The sequence below is a fragment of the Myxine glutinosa genome, chromosome 1 (assembly GCF_964187855.1).
Source record: "Myxine glutinosa chromosome 1, kmMyxGlut1.1, whole genome shotgun sequence".
Taxonomy (NCBI): Eukaryota; Metazoa; Chordata; class Myxini; order Myxiniformes; family Myxinidae; genus Myxine; species Myxine glutinosa.
The window spans coordinates 313787445-313802126 of record NC_136261.1 but is presented as its reverse complement, the minus strand read 5'-3'; the positions used below and the strand labels follow the sequence as shown (position 1 = coordinate 313802126).

General features: G+C 46.8%; 1 protein-coding gene across 4 annotated transcripts in view; it reads left to right on the top strand.

The window, feature by feature from the left end:
* Positions 1–6197, top strand: part of LOC137440139 (uncharacterized) — a gene marked incomplete at its 5' end in the record, with an annotated part of 156144 nt that extends 149947 nt beyond the window's left edge. For all 4 annotated transcript variants that reach the window (XM_078769075.1, XM_078769060.1, XM_078769067.1 and 1 more), the window contains 1 exon segment: positions 5436–6197. In XM_078769075.1, the coding sequence (XP_078625201.1) occupies positions 5436–5573 (138 nt within the window).
* Between the last annotated feature and the right edge of the window lie 8485 nt (positions 6198–14682).

Genomic DNA, 14682 nt, shown 5'->3' with positions numbered 1-14682 from the left:
TGGGAGATTCCAATGATTCTGAAAGCTTTGGTTTCAACAGCGTGAAGCCGAGCTAGGTGAGAGGCAGGAGCCCCGACCCAGAGGGGAGAACAGTGTTCCATTGAGCTGCGGATGAAAGCCTTGTATGTGGTGAGGAGCTCAGGTGTGCCAAGGAAGGACTTTGCACGACGCAGGATGCCCAGTCGGTGACTGGCTTTGGAGACCAGATTTGAAATGTGTTTTTCCCAGGAAAGATCATGGCAGATAGTGAGACCCAAAAGCTTGAGTGACAGAAATTCTTGGAGAGGATTGTTGAGAAAATAGATGGGAGGGTTGTCCAGTCGGTCTTTTCGGAGAGACATAGTAAGAGTGTGAGATTTGTCAGGATTGAAAGACATGTTCCACTTGTTTGACCAGTCTGTGATTTTGTCCAGGTCTGCAGAGAGTGAGGAGGCTGCAGACTGCCGATCTGAGGGATGAGGAATGGAGCGGCAGAGAGTATTCGGAGTATTCAGAAAAGGGATAGAGAGGATTTTCAAGAGAGATAATTGATGAAGACCAGAAAAAGCACAGGGCCCAGAACACTGCCTTGTGGAACTCCAGCCTGAACCGGAAGGGGAGATGAGAGAAATCCATTCAGGGCCACATGTTGACTATGACCAGAGAGAATGTCCGCAAGCCATGCGTGGAGATTTCCATGGATACCATAGGAGGAGAGTTTGGTGAGCATAGCTGGGTGCCAGACCATATCGAAGGCACATGATATGTCAGGGGAGACAGCTCTAATTTCCTGTTTGGCATTGAGGACCTCCATCCATTGTTGAGACAGCAGAAGCAACATGTCCAGAGGAGAATGACCTGGTCTGAATCCAAATTGATGATCCAAGATCAAGCCATTGGAGAAGAGGAAAGATTTGATGTCAGAAGCGATGATTGATTCCATGACATTGCTGATAATTGGGAGAAGGCTGATTGGTCTGTAGATGCAAGGATCTGTTTTTGCACCTTTTTGTGTAAAGCGGTGATGTTGGCTGATTTCCAAGCTGATGGCAGTTGACCTTGAGCAAAAGAGAGGGTGAAGAGAACAGAGAGAGGGAGTGAAAGAGCGGAAGAACAGGATTTTAGGACCCGTGGGCTGATGCCGTCAGGTCCAGTTGCAGAATCAGAGTCGAGGGTTGACAGAAACTTTTCCACCTTGTCAGGAGGAAAGGACAAAGAGTCCAGGAGCAGCTGGGTACGACTGGGTATGGTGGGTACAGAGAGGGATGGGTTTGGGACACAAAATTTAGAGGCAAACACAGAGTTGAGGCATTCAGCTTTTTCACGTGCGGAGTCAGCTGTGTAGCCATTTGAGGTAAGGGAGGGGATGGAGGGGGAATAAACACCAGAAACAGATTTGATGAGACGCCACCAGCATTTGGAAGAGGGAGACAGATTTGAGATTTCGGTCTTGAGAGTGGACAGATATTGTTTCATGGCTCTCCTGGGGGTGGGCACACTTGTTTCGGGCTTTGTGAAAGGAAATGAGATTTCCTTCCATTGGATTTGCTTTCCAGGAGGCGAAGGCAAGTTGTTTCTGGGCAACAGCCTCACCACAAGATTCCGTGTAAAATGGACGGGAGGAAGGGTATGACAACTCAAGACGAGATGGGATAAATCTGTGCATGAGAGAGAGCAATTTACTTTGGAAGAATTCCCAGGATGAGTTGATGTCAGAGGCGGTAAAGATGGGAGACCAGTCCAGATGATTGATGGCTGCTTGAAGACTGTGCCAGTTGGCCTGAGTGAAATGCCAGACTCGTCGACGCTGAGGAGGCTCTCTGAGAATGGTCAGAGAGATGTCCACTTTGACAAGCACATGATCAGATGAGCCTATTGGAGCAGAAGAAGAGCAGCAGACATTTTCAGGGAAGTTTGTCATAACCAAATCCAGAAGAGAAGATGCTCCGTTGACTGAGATCCGGGTCGGGAAATTGACAGATTGTGTCAGTCCCAGAGAGTCGCAGAAGTCCTTTGCTGAAGAGCCATGGCTGGTGAAAGAGGTACCCACACCCAGCCAACTGGCATGGTGACAATTGAAATCACCACATATGAGGAAGAGAGAGTTGGGATGGGTAGATAGAAGTTGGTCCATATTATCAGACAGCGAGATGTAGATGGAGTCATCGCTGTTTGGTGGACGGTACAACACACATATGAACAAAAGGTGGTAGCGAAGGGGAAGCCATAGCCAAAGGTATTCCTGGGGGTGAGGTGGAGAGAGGGCAGTGGAGGGCGAGTGAGGAAGAGAGTTTTTTATAAAGATAGCAACCCCATCTCCAGGACGAGGCTCAGGTCTATCATACCGGAGGAGGGAGTAACCTGGGAGAGATACCAAGGCATCAGAGACATCATGAAGGAGGAAAGTTTCTGTTAAGCAGATCACATCTGGTTTGTCAGAAGCAACCTGTATGGAGAGATCAGTCAAGTTTGAGCGAAGGCCCCGGATGTTTGAGGTCCATACCGTTAATGAAGAGGAAGGGGGAGCATCGGGTCCAGAACAGGGGGGGGGGGGGGGGAGGGGTAGGGTAAGATGTGGAAGAGGAGGAAGAGGTAGGGAGAGCTGTTGAAGGTGTGTCAGAGATTTCAGAGATTTCAGAATCGCTTGGAGAAAGGGAAGAATGGGGCGGACAAAAGGTTTGATGGAGATTGGGTGAGGCACAGTGAGGTGTTATTTGAGGAGGGGGAAGAGCGAGGCAGAAGGTTGGGGGAGATGAAGGTGAAAGTTGGAAGGGGGAAGAAGCAGGGAGGATGCTTTGAGGAGGAGGGGTGAGAGGGGAGTCTAGGAGGGGAGGAGCGAGGGAGAGTCTTGGAGGGGAGGGGTGTGGGGGGAGTTTAGGAGGGAGGGGAGGGAAGGGGCAAGGGGGGAGATTTGAAAGGGATGGGTGATGGGGAGGATTTGGAGGGGAGGGGTGAGATTGGATTTTGAAAAGTGTACGATTCATGGGAAACGAACATTTTTTGCAAAATGAGTTTGAGACCTTCGAGTCAAAAATACGTTTGAGGACACTGAAGGAGGAGTGGAGTTCTGGATAGTTTAGGGAATGTAGAAAGGAGGAACTGTAAGAGATGGTATTATATATATTTTTTGGAATGAATAGATTTGGTGAGCAAGACGAAAGCATCCTTTTGTAGGAAAAGAAGAAAAGGGTGTTATAATATATGAGAGAAAATAGGTGTTCAGGGGAGAGATTATACATTTCTAACCACGTGATCGCGTGATCGTGAACGAAGAACGAACGAACAAATAAGAACAACAAATAAACGAATAAGACCTGGGAAGGAAATATTTTTTGGGGTTTTTTTTTTTTTGAGTAGAGATATTAAACAAGGAGGTATGGGGTGAACGACTGGGACGAAACAGAGAACGAAAATAATTGCAGCGCATTCGACGAATCGCTGAGAGAAAAACAAAACCACAAGGTCGGAGACGGTACGGTAGCCTAAGCCTACGAGTACTAGGCCGCAGAATACTCGATACGCATTAACCGACGATTGTGTATACATGTACGAAAAATTAGCACCGAAAATTTCCAAAAGATACGCTATTGGTACATACACCGAAAGATAGATACAGTCTCGACAAAAACACAATTGAGAAAGATCACTTAGCTTCGAACGCGTGAGCGCATGGAACAGCTTCGAAAACAAGCTGTTCCATGCGCTCGTGTGTGTGTGTGTGTGTGTGTATTTGAAGTCTGTGTGGGGACGTCCCAATTTAGAATTAGGTTTTATCGTCGCGTTTCTTTGTCTCGGGTTCCGCAGAATAAACCTGTTATTTTTGTCCATTTTACCCCGGATTCCCGTTTGAGTTCATTTCCTCCAGCATCGGAGATGCCGTCGGATCGCTACAGGTAAGCGCTTGCCACTTCTTCCTCTTCATTCTTCGGCCCGCACTTTTATAGTTGAATCCGTAATTGATCGTCGCCTCAAGTAAAGCCGTTCAGTCATCCGCAGTCCTACGATATTAACCGAGGGATTCGCGCGACAGTGAGTGAGTGTGTGTGTGTGTGTGTGTGTGTGTGTGTGTGTGTGCGTGCGTGCGTGTGTGTGTGTGTGTAGAGAGAGATAGAGATGTGCGAGAGCATGTGCGTAGTTGCTTTTAAAATGTTTTTCTCTGCAAATGTCTGTTCAATCGATGCAAAACTTTACACATACAAGGGATTCCCCATTGAGAATATTTTATTGATAACTGATATCATAAGTCGCATGGTACTATATTTTATATGGTCATAGGCCATATTGGATTGAAGGGGAAAAAATGGACATCTCTGAAACCGCTCAATGAAAAACATTGCAACTTGGCTTACGTCATGCACTCACCTTGGGAGTATATAGAGTTATAACGATTTTGGCATCGGTGATGTTGTATTCCAGCCTTAATTGGTTGAATCGAAATCCTCATCTGAAAAATCTTAAACTTCATATATCTGATTTGCAACACAACGTGAGTGAAGAATTAAATTTATGACAGCATTGATGACGTGACGTTGTGGCCGGCCATATTGGTTTGAAAATGTAAAATGTGGAAACATAATCTACATCCACCTTTGGTGGCGGAGATAATAATAAATCAAAGCTACGGATGGGACATCATAGGGTGCATGGATGATACTGGTATGAGGGCCATAATAGTGGCCTGCTTAGTTGATGATGGTATTTTTGTTCAGAATGAGCATGTGAGGAGAGACTATGCGCTCTTCTGAGTGCTGTTGTAGTTACCTCTGCCACCGAAGGTGGATGGGGGTTATGTTTTCACTCCTGTCTGTCTGTCTTTTTTGTTTGTTTGTTTGTTTGTCTCTCTCTGAACAAGATATCTCAAAAAGTTGTGGACGGATTCGGACGAAATTTGGCAGAGAGGTAGTGTATGTGACACGGACAAAATTCTTAGAATTTGGTGAAGATTCGGATTCGGATCCGGCTAGTATAATCTTTAAGTGATTCTTCACCATTGGGTGATAGGGTCATAGTGCCGACATATAGCACGATATCCGAAAAAGTTATGGACGGATTTGGACGAAACTTGGTGGAGAGGTTGGGTGTGTGACGAGAACGAATCGATTCGATTTTGGTGAAGATCTGAAAATGGGTTCGGATATGAGAATTGTTTAATTTTCAAGTGATTCTTCACCATTGAGAGATCGGGCGAAAAGCGATATACATAACATGGTATTAAAAAAAGTTATGGACGAGTTATGACTAAACTTGGTGGATGAGTTTGTTAGGTGACGAGAACAAGCTGATTAGATTTTGGTTCAGGTCCGAATCCAGATCTGGCCTATCAGTGGATACAGCACATAAACTATTCAGCCTGGCGGAGGTATGCGCTCTATGGATTGCCATGCTAGATTATTTTCTGTTTTTCTTCGGTGCATATTTTTAACAGGAAATTACATTTGTACCTCCCTACTCCACAGGCTGTGTCAGCACCCCCCAGTCCCAATGAAAGAGGCCTACAATCTCCACAAGCACAGCCCTCTTATAGCACTGCAAGCTCATTCAGTCAAATCGACTGGGAATCTGTGGACGAGTTCATTGCTGGTTTGGAAGATTAATGATGCATGTTTGAGCTGTGGACTTTAAGACGAGGCCTTACAGCACTGATTTAATGCTATGTTCATTTATGTTGTCAATACACCATATCGCCACCAGGCTGGAGCATTGCACTTGCACACAGACCATTGTGGTCTTGATGGCTAATCCTAGTGATCACCATTTCCCAAGAGTAGGCCTAGCACTACATGCCAGTATAATAATATAATTATAATATGTCAGAAAATGTGCTTGTACGTTTACATTTTTATACCTTGGTGATCAAAACGACAGTTGGATTATTGTCAAAGGCACATGTGATGAGATGTAGATGCTAGATGGTTATATTTGTGATAGAAAAGGGACAGCTAAAGAACAAAGATCGAAGACACATTTTTTGATAATTTTGATTTTTGACTTATTTATAAATGTTGCGTACTTTTTGCTCACTTAAAGATGTGTACCACTTGTTTGGATGTGTTATGCCTTAAATTATTTTGAGAAACGCTAATGAGATTACTGGCCACGGCCTGTTCTGTATTACCTTGCCTTCTCATGGAGTCTTTGGTTTTGTAACAAACACCAAATCGGAAACGGTTGTGCCTTATTCAATCGCAAAAAGGTAAATAAACTTTTATTTTACACGACTTCACATTTAATGTCCCTTTTTATGAAGCAATATGATTTCTTTCGTCATTGTTTTTCTTTTACTTCCTTTTTCCTTGGTTGCACATGATTCTGTTTGGGTTCAGTTCAGACACAAGTCCACGTTTCAGTTCGTGAGCAAAGCTGTGATGATAGGCCAGGGGGCTTTGAAAGAAGCCACTAATGGCTGCATCAAAAGCTATGTTTGCACTTTGGTTCACAGCACTGAAGCTTGGCAACCCATCATTTAACAGGAGGAGAGAGTGGGTAAGCAATGGCAACAACTTCCAAACCCTATGAGGTAAGTTTTTGTGGTGACCTGAGCCTCAAGGTTTATTATCTTTTTATCAAGATTAACCAATGTATACGAAGACTCTGTTGTGAAGTTCATCCTCATAAGCATCCATAAATGTATACAGTGTAATATAGTACTAAATTGCCATAACAGTGATTGGAGCAAGTCCTTATGGCATCCATTATGGACTTTGCACACTATTGGTAACCGTTTCAGCCATAATTTGTACCCTCTTTACTTTATTTATTTACAATCCTTTAATCGAGCTTGTACGTACAGTCCATTACATAGAGTATGTGGATATCAAAATCAACAGTGTTAGGGATTAAAAGAAGGTGACCTGAATAGTCTTGTTTGGTGGAGAAATTGGTCTGGTTTGCTGAAACCTTTTTGACCCATTAGCCATGGTGGAAATATTTTTAGCTGAAGCATCCTTTTAGAACTGCAGATTACATAGATTTTCTAAAAAGCATGAGGGATCTATGTGAATCCTAAGGGTATTTAAGTACTCAAAAAAAAAAAAATTTGCAATAATTATATTTCTCATTTCAATTTATGCTCTCATTTATTGGAAATTGATACCCCAGACTGAAGTAAGAAAGGTTAGAGTTAGAGCCTGTAAAACTAGGAGAAAAAGATGCAACATGTCATAGCTCCCGTGGTTTTAGTAATTTTGCTGTTCAGTTGAAGGACACCAGTCGGCCATCTTTGGTCAGACTACACAACACAATCCTCTGCATATGTATACTCTCATGTTTTGTCTTTGTGCCAAGTTTGACCAAAATCGGTCCATGCATGTGCGAGAAATGGTTCGGAACACGTTTAAGTAACAAAATGGCCACCAGTCGGCTATTGGATCTCATCTTGAAAAAAATGACATGCATATGTAAGCCATCATTCACGATATGTGTGCCAAGTTTGAACAAATCGGGAAGTGCATGTCCAAGAAATGGTTGTGGATGTGTTAAACATCAGATTTTTAGTCGGCCATCTTGGATCTGATCCCAAAAAAAAAATGATGTGCATATGTAAGCCATCATGTATTGTCTTTGTGCCAAGTATGAACAAGATCGGTCCATACATGTCCGAGACATCGTTGCGGACGGACGCACGCATGGACGGACAGATGCTCGAGACCCAATCCATAAGCCCCCGTCGTGTCGGATGAAGTCCAACGGGGGCTAATCATAGTTCAATGCTGAACTTTAGTGCAATCTGTTACAGGGTCCTCCCCTATCCTCTGGTCTCGGTAAACCTCCGAACCCCGAGAGGTTCCCCGGCAGAAAGATATATTATCCTTGGTTGAAATCAATCAAATCAATAATGAAACCACACCAAGGGTTACGAACAAACAATAATATATTATAAATCACACCGGAATCACGACACAAATAATAATAACAATTCGCCCTACAATCACTATTTTTAAGATGGTACCACCTTATCTCGTCCTTTAACCCAAAGTCACAGTACTCCCCCAATGTCTCTGTACCCCTCCAAGGCGAGGTCGATTCGCTCCAGCGATCGTTGGATCAATGTCCGATCACAATCAATTGAGGCGTGGACGATCGAAGCAACCCACAGGTCACGTGGTCCAACACCCTGCACAATAGCGGTGGAATGGGAAACCTCCCAAAGACGCGCTCCGACGTACACGTTTGCGGTTCAATCAGCGAGTCTCCGTATGATCCTCAAAAGCCACTTTCTTGCACAGCCGTCCCCGGCAACCCACCGGGGAATAATGCCCAGCCGACGCGACAAAAACCTGTTCACTGCAGGTTGCGCGTGTGGCGAAGATGGCGGACGGCTTTCACTCGAACCGGAGCTTTGAGGCAAGGATACTCCGGAACCTCAATGAGGATACCCGACTACACAGGCTCCACAGCACTCCAGCGATATCTCCTATCGCACAAACTTCCTTTCATGGACGCAAGGTTCACTCGCACTGTACGCTCGACCGCTCGGTCCGGAGCCTCAACAAAAACGTATTTTCACGATCTCCTCCCGCCTCTTCTCCCTCGCTCCCTTTCTCTTCCGGGTCACGATCCGGATTTCCGGCCACATTTTACCAGGAGCACTTTTAAACCTTTTAACCACAATAACCCTTACTGAGAACCAACAATAATAATAATACCAACAATAATTAGGGCTGAATCCGTAACACTTCCCCCCCTCAAGAAAGAAAGTTTGAACACAGCGAAAACTTTCTTTGTAGGCAAATTCTTGAAACCAACACAAGTAATCAATGTTTCCTCAAAATTAAAGCAACACACTTTCACCCCACCCCCAGAATTCCCAAAATTAATTCACTCTGGACAAAGCGTCAGCCACGACATTGTCCCTGCCCTTTACATGTTCAATTTCCAAGTTACCCCTGCAAAGCCAAACTCCATCTCATCAACCTCTGATTTTTACTTTTAGTTTCTTTTGAATGAAGGTTAAGGGGTTGATCAAAAATCCAAAGTCAAGCAAATCGATAGCACTTTCTCTGGGAGGCCGAGCTGAGGGCCAGGTTCCATGGTGGTTGGGTGGTGAGGCCTGGACATATTCACTACATGGACGCCTTTAGGAATGTGGAGTTCACGGTTAGTCCGTGTAGGAAAGTTCACTACATGGCCGCCTTTAGGAACGTGGAGTTCACGCGTAATCCTTTTAGGAAAGCTCACTACATGGACGCCTTTAGGAACGTGGGGTTCACGGTTAATCCGTGTAGGAATCTTGGCTCGGCTGCTCCGCAGCATTCAGTGCTTCAACTCTTTCTAACTTTCCTAACAATCACGGTTGTACCACTTGTCACAGTAGTCACCTGAATGGCGGTCTCCTTCTCGGCCACTGCTCTGATAATCCTTCCTTCGGGAGCTGTCATAACTCTGGAAGCCTCCATAATAATATCGATTGTGGCCACCACCACTACTACTCCGTGGTCCTCCTCTGTAGCCCCCTCAACCCCTAGGAAATGCCTTCCCCACTGTGATGGTCCGATCCTCCAAGTCCTTGCTATTCAGATCCTTTTCTGCCTCTCTGGCATCCTTTGAGTTTTCAAACGTGACAAAGCCAAACCCTCTTGACTTTCGTGTCTCCCTGTCTTTTATCAGCAGCACTTCCAAACGCGGTCCATATTTGCTGAAGGTAGACTCCAGAACATCTTCCTTTGTTTTGAAGTTCAGTCCACCTACAAATAACTTGCTAAATTTGTCGCCATCCCTAACTGGTGTGGTGTTATTTTCCCTACTGAGCTTTTTAACAACCATCGGGTTACCATAAACTTGACCACTGGCCAAATCATTCCCGATAACCACAGATACTCCCTCTACAGGAAGCGTGGCTTGTAAACCGACGGTGACCGGTCCTGACACCAAATCGGACTCGAAATGGATGACATGAAGTGGAGCACTAACACAGCCACCAATCCCCTGTGAACGAACACTATCCCCAGTTGCCGTCTCCTCGGACCATGGCAAGATGCCTTCAAGCATTAAAGATTGATGTGCTCCTGTGTCCCTCAATATCCTAACCGGTCTCCGGTTAGTCGAGGCTCCATCCAGTGACACAAACCCCTCTGAAATAAATGGTTGGTAACCCTTTTGAGGGCGATTTCTCACAATGGCCATCGCATTTGGAGTCGTACTAGTCGAACTCCGCTCCTGATTTTCCTTTCCCAGAGCATAACAGTTGGACATCAAGTGTCCAGGTTTATGGCAAAAAGTGCAAGTAGGCCCGGAGGAGAACCTCGTGGTCTGCCAAGGCATGGGGGCGGCGGTCTGCCTCGAGCCCCCCGGACGATAGGTCTGTCTTGGAACCGCAGTCTTCTGATTTCTCGAAGTCGGGGAGTGGTCCTCATTTTCATCTCGAGGCCGCCCCCATGGATTTTCATTCTCCGCCCCTGATGTACCATAGCTCCCCTGGCTAGGTCTGGGCGAGAAGTTCGGTTTGTGGAACCCCATCCTGTGTGTTAAGTCATAGTCATCTGCCATGGTTGCTGCCTCATACAACTTTGGTACTTTCCTTTCCTCCAGATGAACTTTAATGTCCTCGTGGACACACTGTTGGAATTCCTCCACCAGGATCAATTGTCGCAATAGTTCGAAGTCTTTCCCAACTCCTTTTGAATCACACCACCTATCAAACATGGTTTCTTTCAATCTGGCAAACTCCACATGGGTCTCACTCTCCCTCCTCCTGGCATTCCGGAATTTTTGTCGGTAAGCTGTGTCGGTAAGCCAATCCGGGACCAATTCATAGGCTTTGAGAATGTGTTTCTTCAATACCTCATAATCTGCACATTGGTCCATCGGTAAAGCCGAATAAATATCTTGAGCTTTACCCACCAGAACACTTTGCACTAGTATGGACCATTACTCCTCAGGCCAGTTTTTTTTTTTTTTTTTTTTTTTTTTTTTTGTATACAAGATCGAGGCTCGTGAAAGAGCGAACATTAATCACACAGAAAGACAAACCGACACATAAAACATATAACATCGGGAGCGGTAGACAAGATGGGGAGAGAGGGGGAAGGACACAAACACAACATTTGAGAGCAGGGACCGAGAGACATGGAGACATCGAGAGATCTGAGAGAGGGCGAGGGCTTTGGGGGGGGGGGGCATGGGAAGGGGGCGGTGGGAGAGGTATAAAACATATGGACACTGCCAGGACTTCCAGGAAAGAAGTTGGAATTTCAAACAAGGTGGATCTGGGGTGAATTAGCGGGGGTAGAAAAGATCAAGGTTTTGGATGGGGGAAGATAAGAGATGGTGGTGAACAGCTGTTTTAAAGACCTGGAGGGAGGAGTGGGATTGAAGGGAGTGAGGGAGTTTGTTCCAGAGGCGGGAGAAAAGAGGAATGAAAGAGTGAAGGTGAGCAGAGAGCCGAGATTTCGGCAGTTTAACCATCAGAGGGTTGCTGGCAGATCTTGTGCGACCTGTAGGAATATTTGGGGGACAGAGCACAGAGAGAGCTGAGGGTGCAAGGCCGGAGAGGAGTCGGTAGAAGACAGAAAGACCACCTACCTGCCTGCGGTGAGTGAGTGAAAGGCCCTCAGAGATAGCTTCATCGCGGGAGATTCCAATAATTCTGAAAGCTTTGGTTTCAACAGCGTGAAGCCGAGCTAGGTGTGAGGCAGGAGCACCGGCCCATAGGGGAGAACAGTATTCCATTGAGCTGCGGATGAAAGCCTTGTATGTGGTGAGGAGCTCAGGTGTGCCGAGGAAGGACTTCGCACGACGGAGGATGCCCAGTCGGCGACTGGCTTTGGAGGCCAGCTTGGAAATGTGGTTTTCCCAAGAAAGATCATGGCAGATAGTGAGACCCAAAATCTTGAGCGACAGAACTTCTTGGAGAGGATTGTTGAGAAAGTAGATGGGAGGGTTGTCCAGTCGATCTTTTCGGAGAGACATAGTAAGAGTGTGAGATTTGTCAGGATTGAAAGACATGTTCCACTTGTTTGACCAGTCTGTGATTTTGTCCAGGTCTTCAGAGAGTGAGGAGGCAGCAGACTGCCGATCTGAGGGAAGAGGAATGGAGCGGCAGAGAGTGGAGTCATCAGCAAAGAGATAGAGAGGATTTTCGAGAGAGCCAGAGAGATCATTGATGAAGACCAGAAAAAGCACGGGGCCCAGAACACTGCCTTGGGGAACTCCAGCCTGAACAGGAAGAGGAGATGAGAGAAACCCATTCAGGGCCACACGTTGACGACGACTAGAGAGGAAGTCCGCCAGCCATGCGTGGAGATTTCCATGGATACCAAAGGAGGAGAGTTTGGTGAGCAGAGCGGGGTGCCAGACCGTGTCGAAGGCATGTGATATGTCGAGGGAGACAGCTCTAATTTCCTGTTTGGCATTGAGGACCTCCATCCATTGTTGAGGCAGCAGAAGCAGCATGTCCAGAGTAGAGTGACCTGGTCTGAAACCAAATTGATGATCAGAGATCAAGCCATTGGAGAAGAGGAAAGATTTCATATCCGAAGCAATGATGGATTCCATGACTTTGCTGATAATTGGGAGAAGGCTGATTGGTCTGTAGTTGCTAGGATCTGTTTTTGCACCTTTTTTGTGCAAAGCGGTGATGTTGGCTGATTTCCAAGCAGATGGCAGTTGACCTTGAGCAAAAGAGAGGGTGAAGAGAACAGAGAGAGGGTGAGATAGAGCAGCAGAGCAGGATTTTAGGACCCGTGGGCTGATGCCGTCGGGTCCAGTTGCAGAATCAGAGTCGAGGGTTGACAGAAACTTTTCCACCTTGTCAGGAGGAAAGGACACGGAGTCCAGGAGCAGCAGGGTACGACTGGGTATGGTGGGTACAGAGAGGGATGGGTTTGGGACACAAGATTTAGAGGCAAACACAGAGTTGAGGCATTCAGCTTTTTCACGTGCGGAGTCAGCTGTGTAGCCGTTTGAGGTAAGGGAGGGGATGGAGGGGGAACAAACACCAGAAACGGATTTGACCAGACGCCACCAGGATTTGGAAGAGGGAGACAGATAAGAGAGTTCGGTCTTGAGAATGGAGAGATATTGTTTCCTGGCTCTCCTGAGGGTGGACACACACTTGTTTCGGGCTTTGTGAAAGGAAATGAGATTTCCTTCCGTTGGATTTGCTTTCCAGGAGACGAAGGCAAGTTGTTTCTGGGCAACAGCCTCACCACAAGATTCCGTGTACCATGGACGGGAGGAAGGGTATGACAACTGAAGACGAGATGGGATAAATCTGTGCATGAGAGAGAGCAATTTACTTTGGAAGAATTCCCAGGATGAGTTGATGTCAGAGGTGGTAGAGATGGGAGACCAGTCCAGATGATTGATGGCTGCTTGAAGACCGTGCCAGTTGGCCTGAGTGAAATGCCAGACTCGTCGACGCTGAGCAGGCTCCCTGAGGATGGTCAGAGAGATGTCCACTTTAACAAGGACATGATCAGATGATCCGATCGGAGCAGAAGAAGAGCAGCAGACATTTTCAGGGAAGTTAGTCATAACCAAGTCCAGAAGAGAAGATGTTCCGTTGACTGAGATCCGGGTCGGGAAATTGACAGATTGTGTCAGTCCCAGTGAGTCGCAGAAGTCCTTTGCTGAAGAGCCATGGCTGGTGAGAGAGGTACCCACACCCAGCCAACTGGCATGGTGACAATTGAAATCACCACATATGAGGAAGAGAGAGTTGGGATGAGTAGATAGAAGTTGGTCCATATCATCAGACAGCGAGATGTAGATGGAGTCATCACTGTTTGGTGGACGGTACAACACACATATGAACAAGAGGTGGGAGCGAAGGGGAAGCCGTAGCCAGAGGTATTCCTGGGGGTGAGGTGGAGAGAGTGCAGTGCAGGGCGAGTGAGGAAGAGAGTTTTTGATAAAGATAGCAACCCCGCCTCCAGGACGAGGCTCAGGTCTATCATACCGGAGGAGGGAGTAGCCCGGGAGAGATACTATGGAATCAGAGACATCATAAAGGAGGAAAGTTTCTGTTAAGCAGATCACGTCTGGTTTGACAGAAGCAACCTGTATGGAGAGATCAGTTAAGTTTGAACGAAGGCCCCGGATGTTTGAGGTCCATACCGTTAATGAAGAGGAAGGGGGAGCATCAGATACAGAACAGGGGGGAGGAGGGGTAGGGTAAGATGTGGAAGAGGTGGAAGAGATAGGGAGAGCTGTTGAAGGTGTGTCAGAGATTTCAGAATAGCTCGGAGAAAGGGAAGGATGGGGCGGACAAAAGGTTTGATGGTGATTGGGTGAGCCACAATGAGGTGTTATTTGAGGAGGGGGAAGAGCGAGGCAGAAGGTTGGGGGAGATGGAGGTGAGAGTTTGAAGGGGGAAGAAGCGGGGAGGACGCTTTGAGGAGGGGGAGTGAGAGGGGGGAAATTGAGAAGCAATGAGGGTGGGGAGATTTGAAGGGGAGGGGTGAGGGGGGAGTTTGGGAGGGAAGGGACAAGGGGAGGGATTTGAAAGGGATGGGATATGGGGGAGATTTGGAGGGGAGGGGTGAGGCAGGAGTCTAGGAGGGGAGGGGCGAGGGGGCGTCTTGGCGGGGAGGGGTGAGGGGGTAGTTTAGGAGGGAGGGGGCAAGGGGGGAGATTTGAAAGGGATGGGTGATGGGGAAGATTTGGGGGGGAGGGGTGATGGGGAAGATTTGGAGGGGAGGGGTTATGGGGAAGATTTGGAGGGGAGGGGTGAGATTGGATTTTTGAAAGTCTACGATTTATGGG